The 20671-nt window shown below is 46.4% G+C and overlaps 1 protein-coding gene across 3 annotated transcripts in view; it reads left to right on the forward strand.

The window, feature by feature from the left end:
- HNF1B (HNF1 homeobox B) overlaps window positions 1-9433 on the forward strand; it is a 65977-nt gene extending 56544 nt beyond the window's left edge. For 2 of the 3 annotated variants that reach the window (XM_056127767.1, XM_056127768.1), the window contains one exon: window positions 9358-9395. In XM_056127767.1, coding sequence (XP_055983742.1) covers window positions 9358-9395 — 38 coding nt within the window. Of the gene's footprint in view, window positions 1-9357 lie in introns of all 3 variants that reach the window. The other variant, XM_056127766.1, reaches the window with a different exon arrangement.
- Window positions 9434-20671: the final 11238 nt, after the last annotated feature.

Here is a 20671-nt window from a genome sequence, read left to right on the forward strand (position 1 = left end):
TCTCTCACCCAATGGAAGATGAAAGGCCCCCCTCGGCCCCCCATTGCCCTGCCCTCCGACTCCCGTGCGAGTTCCCACTCTTTGTAGTGAGCAGAGAAAACATTTCTCTGGGCTCACAAATCTCCATCAGGGGCAGCCAGGCGCAGCAGCCCTCCTTGGGAATACCTTCCCCTTTGAAAGGTTTATCAATCCATCTGCCGCTTGGTCAGCCCGAGACAGGGCTGTGATTAATTATTCCTGTCTTTCCCAAGCAGACTTTGATGCTTGCTTGTTGAAACAAGTCCTTCAAATGCAGGAAATAGTCTCTTAATAAAAAATACTTTAAGATGCTCTTCGAGACACTGCCCCGGCCTCCACATGGCTTCTCCCCTCCACGGTCCCAGTGGTCAGCTGACCTGGAAGCTGCAGGAGCAACTCTCAAGTGGCTTCGATGTTGCTTCCGTGTCCCAGATGCTGAGCACCTGAAGGATGTGGGGGATGGTTATACTCAGCAGGGACAAAGTCCTGCATTAGCACTTTCTATTTTATTCTGCTCACTTTCTTTTCATTGAAACCTCCTAAGCAGTACAAAGAATGAATGGAGGCTCATAGATGGAGAGTGATGGGCCCAACATCACCTAGATGATACATTTTAGAGATAAACCTCCAGACTGGTTCAAATTGGAGACTCCTCTGATATCTATTTTGAAGGTACCCATTTCAGGGCCGGGGATGAGAGCTTCAATGCTAGATATGTGCTAAGACTTGAGTTCTTTCCCCAACACTGTGCCCCCCCACCCCCCCCCCAGCACCCTCAGGGGTGCCTCCTGGACCCTGGGGCAATATTGGATGTTGTCCCATAGAAAAGTAAAATACCCATGGCAATTGCTGCTCTTATGATCTTTAACAGTCAAGAATAAGAGTTAACAATTTAATGGGCCAGATAGATAGTACTAGGGATAAGGTATCTTGCATGTGGCCAACCCCAGTTCAGTTCCCAGCACTGCTTGTGTTCCCTGGAGCACCTCTAGGAGTGACTCTTAGAGCACTACAAAGCACTACTGAGGTCTGCATCACAATCTTGGGTCTTCATATTGAACCACAACCTAACTGACAAATGCCTTCGAGCACTGCTTGGGAGACCCTCCCTCAAAGCCAAAGAGAGAGAGAGAGAGAGAGAGAGAGAGAGAGAGAGAGAGAGAGAGAGAGAGAAAGATTAAAAACGAAGTCCTCACATAGCTTTATCTGCAAACTATTGGGACATGTAACAAGTCACTACAGCTTCAGTATTTTCCAAACAGCCCTTGAGGAGGGCAGAAACGGTGAGCGTGGGCATAGGTGCCACATAAGCCCCATCCCTCAGGTCAACAATTCTAGTGAGTGTCACAACAGACCTGATGGGAATTGTGCTTTGTCTTGGTTTTAAAGTATTTTCTGGGAGCCAGAGAGATAGTACAGTGGAGACGGTGCTTGCCTTGCACACATTCAGCCTGATTCAATCCCTGGTACCCTATACGGTCCCCCAAGCCCACTGGAAGTGATACCTGAGCATGGAGCCAGGAGTAAGCACTGAACACAGCCAGGTGAGGCCCCAAAACCAAAACCAAACAAGATAAAGTGTTCTTTTCCAAACAAAACTAGCAAGACCATCAACTGGGGTCCAGGGAGCCCAGGTGTCAAGGAGAATCCCTCTGCTATCTATGATTGAAGAGTTCGGTACCACCAACTTATTTTTTTACATTTACTATTTTTTAATTAAATCTCCATGAGATACACAGTTACAAACTTGTTCATGATTGGGTTAGTCATATAATGTTCCAACACCCACCCCTCCTCCTCCTTCTCCCCCTTCTTCTCTCTTCCACTCTCTTCCCTCTCGCCCTCTCTCCTTCTCTGCACCCCCCTCTTTTCTCTCTCTTTCTGTCTTTGTCTCTCCACCCAAACTTTTTTTGTAGGATATGCCTGGTGGTGCTCAGGTCTTACTCCTGGTTCTACATACCAGGATCACTTCTGGCGGGCTTGGGAGACCATATGAGATGCCAGGGATCAAACCCAGGTTGGACAGATGCATGACAAACACCCTACCCCTGTCATCCAGCCCCAGGACTATACACTCTTCCCTGCTTATGGTAGCAATAACCAGGCCATGGGGAACACCCATGTCAGTGTCAGCTTCCCAGGACAACCTCCTGGCCAAGAAGATGCCTTCAAGAAGCCAGATCTGGGTTCATCTGCGTTTTCTCGCTTTTGGGCTGTAAATTTACTGAGACTTTGTTGCTTTATTTATATGTGGGGGCTTGGGGGCCAGCATGCTCACCTCATCAGCCTAAAGAGTCAGGTAATGACATTGTCAGGAAATGGTAACCATCTCCCTCTTCCTGCTCCTTAACACATCTTTTCCATCCACTCCTTCCATTCTTAACTCATTTATCGACCTACATGTGGTCACAGGAGGTTGACAATCCAGTTTCCTAGGAGCAGAATGTGTTTTTTTTCTCTGGAGGCGGACTCTGGATCCCCTCAACCTTCTCCTACAGGCACAAATACACTATCTCACCTATCGCTTGGGGAGATGAAAAAGCAAGTACTTTGGAGACCTTTCAAAGTACCCATATTCTTTGTGCTTAACCTGGCTGATAGTTGATGCTGAGCTCATACAGTTATTAATTTATTCATATCTTGGATGATTTTAGTGCTTCCCAGAGAGCTGGCAGTGCTGGGGGAGGGTGGTTTTTCCATTTCACCTTTCCCAGTGAACCATCCCATTCATCCTGCAAAAATGATATTTTTATGTCTGGTTTTTAGAGCCAAAAATTGAGATTCCCAGGTGGGACAGGTAGTGGCCAAGTTTTTGTAAGTAATAAATCTGGAGTTAGGCTTCCAGACTTGATCTTCTCATTGGAAATGCTTGAAACAACTCTCACTTTCCAATAGCCATTCTTTTTTGTTCTGTTTTTGTTTTTAAACATTTTTTTGTTTTTTATTTTATTTTTCAAGTTGTTCACAATGATTGATTACCTTCAATATTTCAACACCAATCCCACCACCAATTACACCTTCCCACCACCATTATTTCGAAGTTTCCCGCCACCACTCAAGCCTGCCCCACAGGCACACTGTCCTCCCGTTGTTGCTCGAGCGGGCCCAGTAACATCTCCATCATGAGACTTGTTGTTACTGTGTTTGGCATATCAAATATGTCACGGGGAGCTTGCCAGGCTCTGCCGTGCGGGCGAGATACTCTTGGTAGCTTGCCGGCTCTCTGAGAGGGGCGGAGGAATTGAACCCGGCTTGGCTGGGCTGGCTGCGCGCAAGGCAAACACCCTACCGCTGTGCTATCGCTCCAGCCCACAGGCAGATGCTAGATAATTTATTTTGTATTGCTTGTTATGAATAGCATGAGATGTTGTGTGGCTGCTTTTGTGCCACATGCTCCTGGAATTCTAAAATTTTAAATTTAGAATTTAATAACAAATCTATAAAATTTATTAAATAAAATTTAATAAAATTTAAATTTAGAATGGGGTCTGGAGACATCTCTGCAGCAAGCTGATCAGTTCTGAGATTCTTTGTGCGTCTCTGGATCATGGCCATTAATGCACTTAAGTGGCACCTGGAGGCAGTTCATGGGTGTGACAGCCAGGACCCCGAAAGGGAGATGGGAAGGAGAGACAATCCTCAATCCCTTAAGGCCTGGAGTTTTCAGTCATTGGTCCCATGTACCTGGGTTTTTCATTGGGTTCTGGAGATTTGCGGCTGCCAGGATTCATATGGGGCAGGTGGAGAGATGACGCCCAATAGCCATTCTTAAGCTCTCCTACTAATGACCCAAGGTTATACAAATATAAGGCTAATGGCAGCATCTGAATTTGATCGAGTCTTTCCAGTTGTGGATCAGGTTTCAGGAACCTCTGGCTGAGACTTCCTTGCCAGAACTTTCTACAGTTGCTGCCATCCATCCTGTCCAGAGCTTCTGCTCTGCAACCTCCTTCTCTACCCTAGGGTGCTGATGAGTTAGGTTACTCTTTGAATGGGTATGTGCCCAAGCTTCTGCAAAACAATGCCCCACGGGTCTGGAGACAAGACCGCAACAAGTACTGACCTCAGAACAAGTGTGGGCAGGCTGTGAGCCAACTCCTGTTTCCACAACCCTCAGCCCAATGCGCCACTTCCTTGTTTATGGAGAGGTCAGGAGAAGGGCCCAGAGCAGTGCCTGATCAGGGGTGCCTTGTCGTTAATCTCCAGCTGCTTGCAGTGCTGAGCAGTAGGGTCTGATAAGCAAGAGCACCTGGGAGTGAGAGGACTCTGGCTTTCTCCTGTGCGACCTCGGTGACAGGTCTTAGCCTGGCCAAGCTCCCGTTTCCTCACTCATGGTACAATAACAATGATTCTTCTTTTCTGGCACCCTAGGAAAGACAAGATGAAGTAAGAATCCCAGGATACTTAGTTCAGTGTTTGTTCCAAAGGAAACATCCAGTCCCTGGCTGCTGGATTAAACTTGGCCTCCCCATGTGGCAATCCTGAAGTGTCTTAAGACACTAGAGCAGAAAAGCATTTTAATAGACAGAGGGTATTTAAGTCCATTGATGCCCCTCAGGAGATGGAAGGGAGTGATTTTCTGTTGGTCCCTAGACCATTTCTTTATTTCCTTAGCATCTCTCTAGGCCTCAGTTCCTCCTCTGTAAAACTGAATTATAATTACTCCTTTTAATTAATGGAACTATAATCTCACTCAAATTAAAAACAGTGGAAGAGAATTGCTATACTCCCTCTCAACTCCAGCTGACTCTGACTCCATCACACTCCACTTAAAGCACTCTAGTTAGGCTCACTAATACTTCCATACCTGTTATTCAATCTTCTCTCTCTCTCTCTCTCTCTCTCTCTCTCTCTCTCTCTCTCTCTCTCTCTCTGCGTGTGTGTGTCTCTATCTCTCCCCTTCTTCTTGCCCCCTGCCCACGCTAGAGTTTGAGATATATCTGGTTATGTTCAGGGGTTATTCCTGGCTCTTTGTTCAGGATTTATCCCTGGCAGTGCTCTGGGGACTATATGTGTTGCAAGTGATAGAACAGGGTCGGTTGTGTGGAGTAAGCACCTTATCTTCTATCTTATCTCTCATGTCCAAGAGTCTCTGTCTCTGACACAGCCTGGTATTCCATCTTTTTTCATTCGACTATTAGGACAACACTCATCCCCAGTTCTTCCCTCTCAGGTTTCTGACCTCTCCTCATTTGCCCAACTGGCAGTTCATCCTCCTAACATCTATTGCTGGAGGGCCCCGAAGTTCACTCTTCAACTTCTTCTCTTGCATGCTCACTCTCACAGAATCTCCTCTACTGCACTGGCTTTGAATCAAGTGTTCTGATGTTGCCTGTCCTCTGTCCCCTCTAAATGGACTAAAAAATCCAGTGCATCTTTGGCATATACCCCATATATGCCTCGTGTATCTGATAAGCCTCTCAAATTGAATATGTCTAACATAGAACCTCACCGCACCTCTTTCCCCCAGTCAGATTGCTTCTTCCTTGAGTTTCTCCACTTCCAAAACAATGGTAGAAGTTCAGGTGAAGTACCTGCAAGTACTCTGAATTTTCTCCATTTCCAGCCCATCCACAAATGCTGATAGGGAGTCTTTTACATGCACCCCAAATCTGGCTACCTCTCATGACCCCTTCCTTCTAGTCCTTCTGTGTCTCTTTGATCACTGACACTGCCCCTTACTCCCCAGTCCCTCCTCCACTCTTGTTTCTATGCAGCTGCCAAAATAATCTCTTAAAAAATGATGTCGATCATTTCACCAGCTATGCTCCGGTCAAAACTCTCCAACAACTTCTCACGGCAACCCAGCTGAAATGGAGATGTCCAGAGATCTATGTGGTCAAACCTCTGTCCAGCCTTCTTCCTCTCCTCCCTCTGTCTCTCCTCCTGAGTCAGTCCAGAGCTGAAGTAACCCTGCTTTTTGGAGCATTTTTGGAGCATTTGTGGTCTCTGCAGCTGGAAATACCCTTGAATGCTCCTTTTCATATGTTTGCTCCTCCATTCCATTCAGCCCACACTCACCTCATTGGGAAGTGACACACTTGCGGGTGTCACCTCCTGATCCTCTTCCTCAAAATATTCCCCTTTCCAAGTCCCCCTAACTTCTTGCTGTGCAGACATTTTTAGCACAGGGCTTATTAACACTACACTCACAACCCCCTTTTGGCCCTACGAATTTTTGCTTTTTATTTGAAGCGCTATGACTTACAATACTGCCAATGTCAGGGATTTGTGCATACAACGGTCCAACCCTCCACCCTCCACCAGTGTGTCTGCTTCCCTCCACTATTGTCCCTGTGCCCTCACCTCCCTCCATCCCAGTCCTCACTTCCCCATTCCCTGCCCCCTGCTATAGTATGCTCAGTTCTGTAGACTAATTCTCATGTTTGTCCTAGAAATGTTTATATGACCCAGGGTCTATAGGTATACTTACTGGTAATACAACTTGAATTTATTTCAAAACAATATTTTTTAAGTTAGATGACCCCATATAGGTCTGCGCCCCACAGTGTCAGATGCCCTTGTTCTTGATCTCTTTCTGACTCTGGCTCTTTCCCTGTCCTTTCAGTGGGTCCCCCAGTCTCCTGCCATGGCCTCCATTTATGCAGTTTTCACCTGTGGCTCCCTTGGAATATCCTGGGGGCACAGTGGGGTTGTATGGCCAACTTAGACTGAAAAACACTGATCTAGAGGGCTCATCCATCTCTACCTACAAACGTATGTTTGCACCTATACACAATGTGTGTGCATGCCTGTTCTTATTGCTCAGAACACTTGCTGGATTGTAAATTCTCTGAGGATGTGCACAAGTTCTACTCAGCAAACACTGGCAATAAAACTTAAAGATGGTGTTGACAGCTGTATTCCCAGCACCTAGAAAAGAGTGCAGCATGTGAACCACTCAAGAATGTGCTGAATGAACCAACACCTACAAGCCTCCAAGGGCTGGGGTCAGAATCTTACTGAGGGCCTTACTGAGCCTGGGAAGTGGGCACATGAGGCCCCTGATAAGTGTTAACTGTTCAACAGCCTTAGGACAAAAATCCTCTTAAAAGGAGAATGTCCTGAACAGCTCCCTCTCTCAGTCCAGGGGCTCCTTGGCAGCCAGAGCCCTCTGGGGAAGGGTCTCAGGCACTCAGGACCCACAGCACCCTCCTTATCAGATGTTTGTGTTTAGACTCTGAAGGGGGCAAATAGCTCTAGTTCCTTGGACAACATTTAGGGCTCTGCCACCATTTTATTATGTGAGCAAACATGTGATAGCCGGGAAGCCCCGTCCTAATGACAGGTCGTAGAATCTTGCTGGCGTCTCCTTATCGGCCCTTCTTGTTTGCTCTCCTATTGAAACCTGCAAGGTCACAAGCAGTTTTCTCTCTCCTCCTCCTGAAATCTGAAAATTGTAGGGAGGTGGGGAGGGGGGCGGGAGGGAGGAAGACTGATAGTGGGAAGCAAAGAGGTTTGAGAGAGGGGGTTGGGAGTGTGAGGGAGGAAGAGGAGGCAAAGGGTATCTGAAGCTCCCAAACAGGGTCGCAAGAATACTAAAGAGTTAGACCCTGCATCCGCATACAAGGCCCGGTCTAGTCCCACTGGGAAGACTAGTAGAGAGTAATCTAGCATGGGGTCTCTGCCGAACACAGGACTGCAAAGAGTAGCCCCAAACATTATTCTGGGGACTTCAGTCCCTTGAGTGACTCCATGACCAACTGTTGACTGCAGCTGAGGATAGGAGACAGGCTTGTGACCCAGAGTTTAAGCAAGTAGGCATCTCCTGACCTCAGAGTACCAGAGAAGGGACCAAGGCAGGGAGGGAGCCAGGCACCGTCAGGTCTGAGACCTTGGCCAGTTCACCGGTTCACCTGGAACCTTACTTTGCCAATCTGTAAGACAAACAGAATGACGACATCATCTAATGTTATAACTGGGAACATAAGAGTCAGAGTCAAGAGAATTTAGTTGCAAAGCTAAAAGATAGATCCTTTCTCCAAAAAAGGGAAAGGGAAGAATGAAATAGAAGGACTCCAAAAGAAACTCCCCAGAATGCAGAGGTGGCTCAAAGTGCTGCCTTGCATATAGAGGCCCCAAATCTCATTCCTGGCACCACATGGTTACCCCAGCACCACTAGGCCTGAACAGCAATGAAACTTAAAGATCTTGTTGACAGTCTGAATGCCCAGCTGGGCAGCTGAGTACCCCCAGGACTTCCTCCCTGCGATGGGTCCCCTTGATCACTGGTTGGAGAGTTCCCTCTCTCCCCAAGTAAAGGGACTCCCTCAAATACAAAAGAAGTGGAATGATGCTCCATGACAGGTGAAATGAATGAGGTTTTCACAAGGGGAGGCTGCCCGAGGTGGGTGGGGTATTGACTTTCCAGGGCGCTCTCCTTCTGTTCTTGGGACTCCAGAGCCTGGCATCATAGGCCTTTAATCACTGGAGCCTTTCTCAGGTCCTGAGTTTCTTGGCCTAAGAGTAAGAAACTGGATGAAATGCTTTGCCATTTTTTGTTCTTATTTTTTCATTGAGTGAGTGGCAATTTTCTGACCTTTGCAAACCTTTTGGCTCAAAGTAGATCAGCAACACATAACCTTATGTGTGATTGATTATGTGTGCGGATACCGAGCTCATCCTCGGCCTCTGAGTCAGTATCTACTTGTTTACCAGATCTCTGGCACTTGTCATAGAAATTCAAGCAATGATGGTCTAGCTCCCAGCTAACAGGTAGCAATTCCATAAGTTATATAACCAAATGGAGGAGGGGTTGCAGAAGAATTGGCAACTGTGGAAAGTTTCTGAGCATACATCAATCAAAACTTAGATCAAAATCAACCACATAATAAATCCAAGGCTTTTCTAGCAGTATTTGTCTACATTGCATTTCTCAGGTTTAAAAAAATGGGGAGAGTTCGGGGTGTGGGGGCAGTCGGCGTCTCAAGTGGGAAAGTTTAAGAAGTTCAGAGTCTGAGAACCTTATTTTGAGAGGGCTCAGGATGAGACAAGACCTTCCCACCAGCCACCAATGCAACCTCATTTTGCACATCCTAGTACCAATGTCACTGGCCAGCGAGCCCAAATTCAGGATAAAGATCATGATTATGGCCCTAAGTGCTGCAGTGAATTTCTCTGAAGTGACCGGAAAAGGCAGGATCCAGATTTTCTTAGAATGTGTGGTTTGGGCCCAGCAATGCAAAGCCAGGCCTGCAGGAGGGCCCTGCCCTCACCCCTCTGCCTCTGGCTCTTTGCTGCTTGAACTGGGCCTCACGTTCCCTGGCAAAGCCACACCACTGATCCACACTGCTCAGCCTGGTGCACCCCCCTGAGTTGTCTCTGCCCCTCTCTCTGCAGTGTCCTCTCCAAGCCTGGTGATGTCCACACACCACTGACTCTGTGTCCGGCAACCAGAAGACTGTTTTCCACACCATCATCCTCTGGGCAGTGACCACAGAAAAGCTCGGTGACGCGACGAGCATCAGCCAGAGTCCCTGCTTCCCGGACATCCTGCCGGCACCGCAGACAATCCGCTCCCGGGAGCCACCGCCTGAAGCCCAGCTTCCCTTCTATGCAGTATTGTCACGATGCCTCTCCCAAGAAGATGACATGCTCTCCCACCTGTCCTCCACATGAAAGACTGGAAACCACGGAAAAGGGAGAGAGGAAAAAATCGTAGTGTCGACATGATGCTCCTTCTTTGAACAAACTGATGTGAAAACTTGAATCTGTTACTGAGTTCACGAGGAAAGGAGGACGCATGTGCCTTGAACTGAGCCAGATACACTGTAAATATCAGCAGCTCCCTCCCCAGGCCCCTCCTTAATGATTCTGAGATTTCTTTTAAAGAAGTAAATTTGTCCAATGGGTGTAAACTATAAACTACTGTAATTAAGTGCAATTTCCCTTCCACCTCCTCTCCCCTTGGCCCTGTATATAATACCAAAGTGCCTGTTTTCTTCGTAAAGACCAGAGTGGAATTTTCCATGTGATTTGTCCCCTTCTTCCCGTGGGGAAATATCCCAAGTCACCAGAATTCCCTGTAACCTTCCTCAGGCCTTGACATGCCCAGGGACTATATATTTTGGACTGCCTTCACTAATGCCAGCCTCCTAATGCTAAGACATGCCTCTGGGTCCCTTAGAAGAGCTGAATTTTTGTGTCAGAACAATGTCTTAGTTGTTATAGTGGGGCCAGGGATTCAGTGAGTGTACCCTTAAGAAACCTCTAGTCAGGAAAAGTGACTGTTGAATAGCACAAGATACAAAATTGCCCTTTTAGAAAGTCTCCCATTAAAGCAACTTATTTTCTCACTGCCCAGAGTCTCCTAGGTCTGTCTCTGACAGTTGTCCCCATCCAATTCAAGAAAACTTGGCCCCCAGTCTCCTGGGAATGTTCTACCTATTCCATCGAACCTGTGACCATCTCATCCCATGTCTTTTTGCTGGTCTTGCCACTGCGGTAGGAATTATCTATTCTTCCAGACACACTCCACACCTTCCTCCGAGGACATCTGGTCAAAACAGGAGCAAACGCCATCTCCTTCCCTGCCATGCACCAGGACTGACGTTCTCAAACCACCTCTTGGTGCCTGCACAGATCAGAAGTAGGGAGAATGGGAACACTGGGAGTCATTTTTCCAACCTCATTTTAGGCCTTAATTTTATCTTTTTCTCCCACCGTCTCTCTCTTCAGTAGGTTGTAGAGTCACTAGAACTCTAGGCTATCTGATAGTGCCTCCTCCACTGTATTTTGTTTGGATAGGGATGTGAATACAAGTAAAGCAAAAGCCAAAGCCAAAGATCTGGACGCCCCTGGCAGGGTCTTTGCCACAAACAATCCCATATGACTGCAGGAAGGAGGCTGAACCTGCCCTCATTATTGTCGCATTAAAAAAAAAAAAAACTAGTACAGTGAGTAGAGCTCTTGCCTGGTATGTGCCCAACCCAGGTTCAATCCCGTACACCCCATGTAGTCCCCTGATCGCCACTAAGAGTGATCCATGAGTACAGAGCAAGAAGTACGCCCTGAACACTGCTGAGTGTAGTCCCCAAACTAAAAATAAATAGGTACACATAGTATATTCATTTCAAATTTGCAGCATGATTTGATATTTGTGAATACAGTAATACGATCACAGTGTCACAATAAGTTCACTTCCATCCCCATACATAGTTGTAGTTTTGTTCTGTCATGATGAAAATTTTTAAGGTCTTCTCTCCTTGAAACTTTCAACTATCTGGCATAGTATTATTAACAAAAGTTGTCACGTGCACACCCCCAGAACTTAGTCATGCCCCAGAGGAGTTGATTCTTTAAGCCCCTTTCTTCCATTTCACTCACCTCCTGTTCTCTTCCCTTTTGTGCAACATAGATCTGTCAGAATGTGAGGTTTTGCTTCTAAACAAGTGTTAGCTGAGGAATTATGCTGACCAGGCCTCAAGTAACAAGTGCTTCCAAACCCTCATGTTGCAGAAGATGTGCTTCTCAAGGCGGGGGAAGTTTCCTGAGTGCCTGCCACGTTCCCCAGGCAGTGCCGGATGGGCATGGAAATGTTTACCTTCTTCTTGGGTTCCTTGCCCTCCTAGACAATGTCATCTGGGCTGAAATAGTCAAGAGAAAATGCTGAGTGGGCTTGAGAAAGTCTGGGACCAAAGCTGATCACTATGTGTTGGGAGAGGCCGAAATCCCCTCCTGCTGATGAGATGTTTTATTGGTCAGCCCCTGGGAGTTATAGGAAGGGCCTAGAGGCATCGGATCTAGCTTAAACAGGAAGTCTATATGTGGACTTATAGTGTTTATAGCCTATGAGTGTTTCCTCTGGAACACTCATAGCCTACAGTGTATCCCCTGAAACAGTAAGTACCTGCATTTGATATTCTGATCTTGTAACATGATTATTATTGTAACAGAGGTGGGGTGAAGAAGCACTGGTGGATAAGAGAAGTCTCTAGGGACATTTCCTACCCAAGCCCTCTTTTGTGAAGCCTCCCAAGCCATGCATGCTCAGGGACCACTCCTAGCAGGCCTAATTAACAAGGCTGAACAGCTCAAGCAAGGACCTGAGAATATAGAGCTCCTCAGGCCCATCAGCGGTGCTAGGGAGACCATGTGGTTCCAGGATTCAGACTCAGGGTCCCATGGTATGCAAAACATACACCCATGACTCCTGAGCTCTCTCCCCAATACAAGCACCTCCTTTTTAAACCAAGCAGCACCCTACCTCCACTGGCTGCAAGAAAAAAGAGACCACTGTGTTTGAGTTTAGGCAGAAAATGAATTCAAAGATCTATTTGCAACTAATACTTTCCACCCCTCTGGACCACCATTCATGAAGACTTCTCCTTGTACCCTGAGTCCAGGCTAAGAGAGGTGCCATTTTTACCATTATCTGCTGAGATCTTCTAGGGTGGGCTCTGGGCGAAGCTCTGAGGATCAGAAATAAAATATCTCCCAACCCCCAAGCATACAGGTAACTGGAGTGTTAGCTGTTGCATTCAGGTGGATAAGAATACAATGCACAGTGAGGGGGAATCAGAATCTTGGCCCACAGCCAGGGGCCAGGTCTCTGATATCTCCTTTAGAACCAGAATGCCCTGATTAGAATCTCCAAACCCACCCCTAACCCTGTCATTGTCCTACATAAAATCAGGGTGATGATAAAGGAAAAAAAAGTTCCAGCTATGTCAGATGATTTAGGGAGTCAATGAGTTAATCCGTGTGAAGGGGTTAGGAGTGTGGCACATGGGGAGGGCTGTGTGGTGCTCTTCTCTCTGTCAGGGGCTCCTGTGCCCAGTCTTCTGGGCTTTGTAGCTATTTCCAGGCAACATCACGACTTTGATGCTTGGTGGAGAAAATTTCAGTGGTCAGATCATTGATTGGGTTTATTTCTGTGTACTGGAACGGTACACAGAAATAAAGCGCTGGAGTGATAGCACAGGGGCTAGGGCATTTGCCTTGCACACAACTGACCTGGGTTCGATTCCTCTGTCCCTTTCGGAGAGCCCGGCAAGCTACCGAGAGTATCCTGCCCATACAGCAGGGCCTAGCAAGCTCCCTGTGGCATATTCAATATGCCAAAAACTGTAACAAAAAATCTCACAATGGAGACATTACTGGTGCCCGCCCTAGCAAATCGATGAACAATGGGAGGACAGTGCTACAGTGCTACTGGAATGATACTGGAACTAGTGAGCCAAGAGGAAGGGAGGGAATTGAGAAAGAGCTGACAAAGGGGTGATAAAGGCTTGACTACAGAGAGTCTTAGCCCCCTAAGGAAAAGAAGAGAATAAACTGTGGTGAAGTGGTGAGGTGGGTGAAGGCCGTGGAGAGCCAAGAGGCCTGGTGCTTCTGATGGAGGGTGGGAAGAGCTCAGAGAGCACAGAACAGTGGGGTCCACCGGAAACAGATGTCTTCTCCCAAGGAGATATCAGGGCTGATGTAGGAATTCATGTGCTCTCAAAACATGAGCTTGCCATGAGTGGACCACACAGTGCTATCCAACATGTCTTCAAACACCCAACATATCCCAGTCCTTTCGAACAGAATAGTTCAGTGACACCATACAGACTCAAGCCAACCAAACACCACCCCAACTCCGCTCTCGCGGAATCATCCCTAGGACTGAGCGAATACTGGAATCTCAACCAAGGTCTACATCATGGCTGCGTTCTATCCCTCAGTCTCTGGGATGTACGGGACTTGATACCCTCCTGCATGTCCACTTCTTTCCCGGGTGTAGGTGTCATAGTACTTGCAAGTAGAGAGAGGAAAGGCCTTCTCAGGAAAAAGGCACAGAGCAGGTGGAGGAGGGCAACATCCAAAACAGGAGTCTATATCTGTCCACGGTTCAAAAGCACACAATACCAGCTGCTGCCCCAGTTACCACCAGCTCCACTGTCTCCACAAACACAGGTTGTAACTGGGCCACACACTTGCCCCTTCCCTGCACTTCATCCTAATAAACCAATCACCTTGAGTTCCTCTCAAAAAAGAAAGGAGGGGTAAAAAGATAAAGCTTTAATTGGGATTTTTTTTTTTTTGAGATCATACCCAACAGTGTGCTCACAATTTATTCCTGGCTCTGTACTCAGGGATCATTCCTGGCAGGCTTAGGGACATATGGGGTGCCGGGGATAGAACCCACATTGGCTATGTGCAAGGCAAGTCCCTTACCTACTAGACTATCACTCTGGCCATGGATTTTTTTCTTTTAGGCAATAGTGGGGCTCAAATTCAAAACTTTACAGCCCAAATCTCTACTGTTGAGCCATCCTGGCCCCAAAAAACTTTATTTATTTATTTATTTATTCATGCATTCATTCATTCATTTATTTTTTGGTGAGGGAGCCTCCCAAGCAGTGCTCAGGAAACCTAGTGCCCCACCAGTAATTTCCAGGTAACTGGTGATTCAATGCCTGGGTCCAAGGGTGCCTGGTTCCCCAGGTTCTTCAGTGCCAGGAATGATGGGCAGACCTGAGAAGTGCTGGAAGTATTCAGGGCTGCAATCAATGATGCCCAGGGAACATGCTAGGAATCTTACCAGGTTAGGTACATTCTAACTGCAATACTATCTTCCAGTCCCAAAGATTTATCTCTTAAGACAAAGATTAATCCCAGTCTGAAGGGAGAAGAGATTGACACATCATACATCTAACAAGTGGTTGGTATCCAAAATTGTATATTTCGAATTCACACAACAGAGGAATAATGACCCCAATCAAAAAGTGGGTAAAAGACCAACATGGACACTTCTCCAAAGAAGACATCAAACGGCCACAGACATGTGGGGGAAAAAAAATCACTAATTAGAGAATTGTAAATCAGAACTAAATGAAGGCTAGGGATGAGGCTGAATGGCATGGGTTTGATCCCCAGCACTTCCAAAAGTACCAAAAAAGCAAGCAAGCAAACAAAACTAATCACCACAAAAATAAAGATAATGAGGCTCACCTCACACAAGAATGGCCTATGGTTGATGTTCCCCAACTTATTTGATCTATCTCCCCCTTTTCAGAAAAAAAAAGGAATCACTCAGATCCCTCTGACCCAATCTGTCCTCTTTAAGCAAATAAACAGAAAGTAACACACACACACACACACACACACACACACCACACCAACAATTACACTTGTGGATAATAGTACCTCCTAGGTCATTCCAGCACCCCATAGTGGGGTGGTATTGCCAACTTTGGAAAACATTTTGACTGTAGCAAAAAAAAAATATATATATATATAGTGTGTGTGTATATATACATATATGTATATATACATATATACATATATGTGTGTGTATATATATATATATATATACAGAGCCACCCCAGGGATGGCTCCGTTGTCAAAGCATGAGTTTGATCCCCAGTGCTGCCCACATGCACCAAGTGTAGGCCCACCAACTCTGTTCTTTGGGCTGCCCCAACACCATGGCAAAGTATGTGATGTTTGGCACACAGCCAGGTGTGTAAAGTGTGGGAGCCCTGGCACACACCAGATAAAGATGTCTGAGCACTTGCATATGTTCAACACCGTGGAGACTCCCAGAAAGCACCATGGTGACAGAGTGTGGCCCTTGCAGACACACTCAGAGTCAAGTGCCACAGCTAAACACACCCAAGGGAAAATAAGCACCAAGTGTATGAGCAGCCCCCCACTTCACCCACCACCCCAGTCATTGCAGCAACAACAAAAGGAAGGGGAAACCATGTCTGAAAACAATGATTCCAAGATCTGGAGCATGAACAAAGTATGAAATCGACATTGACGTTGTAGAAAATAAAAAATCCTGGGGCCAGAGAGATAACAGAGGGATTAAGGTGTTTGCGCACAACTGGCCGGGCATTGATCCCCTGAACCATATATAGTCCCCTGAACCATATATAGTCCCCTGAACATAGCCAGGAGTGATCCCTGAGCACAGAGTCAGGAGTTAAATCCCGAGAACCACTGGAGATGGCCCCCAATAAAACAAAAAAGCAAAAAACAATAAAATTTAAAACACTGTAACCTAAGCATGGTCTCTACCTCAGGCCGTTTTTACTTTTTGTATGTGTGTATGGTGCTGGGGATTGAACCCAGGGTCTCACCCATGCCAGGCATACACTCTACCACTAAGTCATGTCCCTGGCCCTCAGCTATTTTTATTGATTTATTTATTTTGCTTTTTGGGTCACACCTGGCGATGCACAGGTGTTACTCCTGGTTCTGCACTCAAGAATCACGCCTGGCTGTGCTCAGGGGACCATATGGGATGCTGGGAATCGAACCCGGTTCAGCCAAATGCAAGGCAAACGCCCTACCCACTGTGCTATTGCTCCAGCCCCATAGTCAGCTATTTTTAAAAAGCCCTTTAGAAAGCATCCTGGTAGGAGGCCATGCGATGTCTGCTGCTGTTTTCCTGGTGTGATGTCAGGCCTCTGCAGGTGGCTGTAACATGGCATTCTTTCAATCATTCATCCAAACAGTGTCCATCGAGTTGTACTCTGTGCTCCATGCTCCTCTAGGCATGGACAGAAAAGCAGATCTCACTGATGAGGGGTCAGAGAGATAATACAGCAGGAAGGGCACTCACCTCGCACACAGCTGACCTAAGTTTAATCCCCAGCATCTCATGTGGTCCCCAAGCCTTACCAGGAGTGATCCCTGAACACCAAGCCAGAGAGTCAACCCTGAGAACCACCACTGGGTGTTAGCCTAAAACATCAACAATAAAAATCTCACTTATGAGCTGGGTATGTGGCTCAGCAGCATAGCATTGCCTTGCATGTATGAGACCCTGGGTACAACACACACAAACACATGCACAGAGTCACCTTTTTAGGGCCCAGGGAGATGGTTCAAGAGGTAGAGCTCAAGCTTAGCATATCCAAGACAGCATTCCATCCCAGTGGCAACATAGATCCCAGAGCAGCTCTGGGTACTGCCCTGAGCCCTAATGGCCCATGCCACGCTGAGCACTGCCAGGAGTGGCCCCTGTTTTTAAAAATGTCTTTCCCCCCTATTGGGCTTATATTAACCTGGGAGGCAAGAACCAAGAACCACCAAGCAAGTATGCCAAGTTGCCAGGTACTGATCAATACTAGAATGGAAAGGAAAACAGAGAGGAGGCATAAGGGTAGGGAAGTGAGTTTTTTGTTGGAGGTCTGTAGATCCTTAATTCCCAAAGCAGCTTTCTTTGAGAAATTCTGCCTAAAAGGAATGTGTGGGGCCGGGGAGATGACTCAAAGGACTAGAGCACTTGTTTTGCATTCGAAAGCCCCAATTATGTTGAGGAAGGTCCCCTCTATACCCATTTTGGCTAGGGTTTTCATCATAAAGGGGTGCTGGATCTTATCAAATGCTTTCTCTGCATCTATTGATATGATCATATGCTTTTTATCTTTTCTTTTGATTCCTGGCACTCAAAGTTCTCTAAACACTGCCAGTAGTGTCTCCTGAGTACCACTGGGTGTGCTCCTCCTTCCCACAAAAGATACAGTAATGTATATTCCCAGAGTCATCTGCATCAGTGTGTAAAGACTTATTCATTGCTGCCTCCTCCAGAATCCAGTTTCTTAAATTATGGATAGCACTCCCAAGTGGGGTTGTATAGCTGAACATGTGGGGGGGGGGGCAGGAGGGGGTCACAAGAACATTAACAACAAGATAAAGGTTTCTGAACACACAACAACCCAAAATAAATTCAAAATCAACCGTATTGTGAATCCATAGCGTACCTGGCAGTGTTTGGCCACTTGGCACCTCTCAGGCACAAAGGACTCACCAGTGGGAAAAGATGAAGAAATATTGCTGTAGAAGAACAATATTTACTTTGAGCAGCTGCTGAAGCCAGTTGCTACTCATTTTGGTGCCTTGAAACACACAAAACTGAAGTCAGAAAAACAACACAGCGTGTATAATTTTGCCTTGTATACAGTTGATCCAGTTCAATCCCAGCACCGTGTCTGGTCGGCTGGACAACTCCAGGAGTGATCCCTGTGCACAGAGAGAGAAGTGACCCAACCCCAACACCCCCCCCCCAAGAAAAAAAATACCACAAATATTATCTGTCACAGCTCTGGAAACTAAAGTTCAAGCTCAGTATCCCTGGGGAAAAACACGATGTGGGCAGTGCCACGCTCCTCTGTAGATTTGGGGGAGAATCTGTCCATTGCTTCTTCCAACTTTTAATGGTTGCCAAGTTCCTTGGATTGTGGTCCATCAGTCCAGTGCCCGACCCTGAGATCTCATGGCCTTCCGTATCCCAGCTCGTCTTCCTTCTACTCGTAGGATATGTTTCCAGTCAACGGAGCTATCTAGGACAATCTTTAATCACAAGCACAGACATGTTTTCCTCTTTGGATAATGTTTGCACATTCCAGAGATTTCAATTTAAATCTCTGTGGGTGGAGATGGCCATTATACAGATGAATGTACTTCGTTGTATCCCACTCTTTCTATGACACTTCATTATTTCTGAAAAAGCAGTTGCCTCGCTCAAGAAACATGTAGGGGAAGGCGAAAGATGGTTGTTTCTTAATCTTTTTTGAAACTTACAGTGGACCAAAGTCATACTTTGAAAAGTTTAAACCAATATGTAAATGAAAATCATAAACATGCTGCTCATGTTTATAGGAGAGAAGCAAAACAAGAAGGTGCCACTGTAATTAAGGTTAACCATTCATCCACCTATTTGTTCAGTTAGTAAATATTTACTGCTTCCATCTAGAGTTGTGGGGAATAGCTCAAGTCAGGAGTTCCAGGTCACTCACTCATTCTGGGTTCAAATACTGTCTTGACCATTGACTAGCTGTGTGACTATGGGAAAGCCGCTGAACCTCTCTGAGTCTATTGTTTTCTTTTCTGCCCTGGGTTCTCTTTATTGACTTCAGAGAACCTTTTAGATAATGTGTTTTTTTTTTGTTTTTTTTCTTTTTTGGGTCACACCCGGCAATGCTCAGGGGTTATTCCTGGCTCTGAACTCAGGAATCACTCCTGGCAGTGCTCAGGAGACCATCTGGGATGCTGAGAATCGAACACGGGTCAGCCGAGTGCAAGGCAAATGCCCTACCCGCTGTGCTATCGCTCCAGCCCCTAGATAAAGTTTTCTTTTTTATGGAAAAAAAAAAACCTTTGAAATTTGAAAGAACCAGAACCTGGACCCAGGCTAGGGCTTCCTGATTATAGAGGAATTCTCCAGTCTCAGTGAATTTATACCCAATGCCAGGTCATGCTGCTCATTACTAGCCTAATTCAGGTCTTCATTCCTTTTATATAGGTGTTGTATATTTTCACTAAGCAAAAACACCTTAGCATGGTGTGGTGGCACTTACCTAATAAGAACTATTCAGGGACTGGAGAGCTAATACACTCGATAAGACACCTGCCTTGGATGTAGCTGACCTTGGTTCCATTCCCGGCACAACATATAGTCCACTGAGCACAGTCAGGAGTGATCCCTGATCACAGAACCAGAATAAACCCTGAACACTGCTGGCCCCAAGACAATAGGAAAAAGGAAAAAGTAGGTTATGATTCAATTCATACATTCAGACTTTTCTAGACTGACTCTAAACCAGATACCAGGGGGAATGGCTGGACTCCCAAGATGTCCTTAGAGGGATTTCCAGTCTGGCTGGGGAACCAGAAAATTTAACAAGGCAGAGTATTGATGTTAGAAGGCAGAGAGGTGGATTAAAACAAATTTTACTTGTGTATAATAGAGAAGTTTCTTTGGAGGATACTTGAACTGTGTCATGAAGAATGAGCAACCATTTCTAAGGTTGAGTGTGTAGTGGGGGATGGGAGATGAGTTTCCCCGTTGAAGGACCACAAAATGCAAAGTGAAAATCAAACTAATGAGCTCCAGGATTATCTCAGTCCACGTCTCCTGACTTCTGGATGGCTGGGGGCCCCTACCTGAACTTCTCTCGCCCAGGCTCTGTAAATCTCAGTGACACATGAAATATGTTCTCCAGGCTGTGGGGTCCTGAGGTCAAGGTAATGGGTCGTTAGCCAGCCAGAGCCTCTGAGAAGTGAACCGGAGCCTGAGAATCACATCTGGGGGACACACACATTGGTGGAGCAGAGGTAAGGTGAGGGGGAAGGCACATGATGTTTACGTTCAGAAACTGCAGTGCCAAAAGCCACAAACTCAGAGTCCTTACGTCTGCAGGTGGAGGCAATTCTCCTGTTGCTCAAGGACTCCCAGTTGGGCCTCTGATTGGTTTCTGGGGAATTGTTTTATGACCCAGAGCCAGGCAGTGATAGATAGGAGATGTGGTTTGCTGGGCAGAAGTTTACAAGGCAGGAAATTGCTTCACTGGGCACAACCATTCATAAGAAATACCTCTGGGAAAAAAGGAAACCAAGCTCCTGGCAGGCCTGCCCCTGGCCATTTGTTTACATCAGCAACACCCCGTGTTCCTGGTTACACAATGTGGCAGCGTCACTTTGAGTGGGGAATCTTTGCCCCTTGGAAGAATAAACACATTCCTCCCTGGCCACCGAGTTAGCAAACTCAGAAATTTTGATGACTCCTAGAGGCTTAATGTCAGGGAAAGGAGACTCTGAACAGGGGTCTACATATGAACTTTCCAAATTCCCTGGGATTTTCCTTTAAGTAATAGTCCAGGCTTACTAGACTATGGAGACACTCAGGAGGGGACAAAAGTGGAAAAGAGTGACAAGC

The sequence above is a fragment of the Sorex fumeus genome, unplaced genomic scaffold (genome assembly GCF_029834395.1).
Source record: "Sorex fumeus unplaced genomic scaffold, SorFum_2.1 ptg000063l, whole genome shotgun sequence".
Taxonomy (NCBI): Eukaryota; Metazoa; Chordata; class Mammalia; order Eulipotyphla; family Soricidae; genus Sorex; species Sorex fumeus.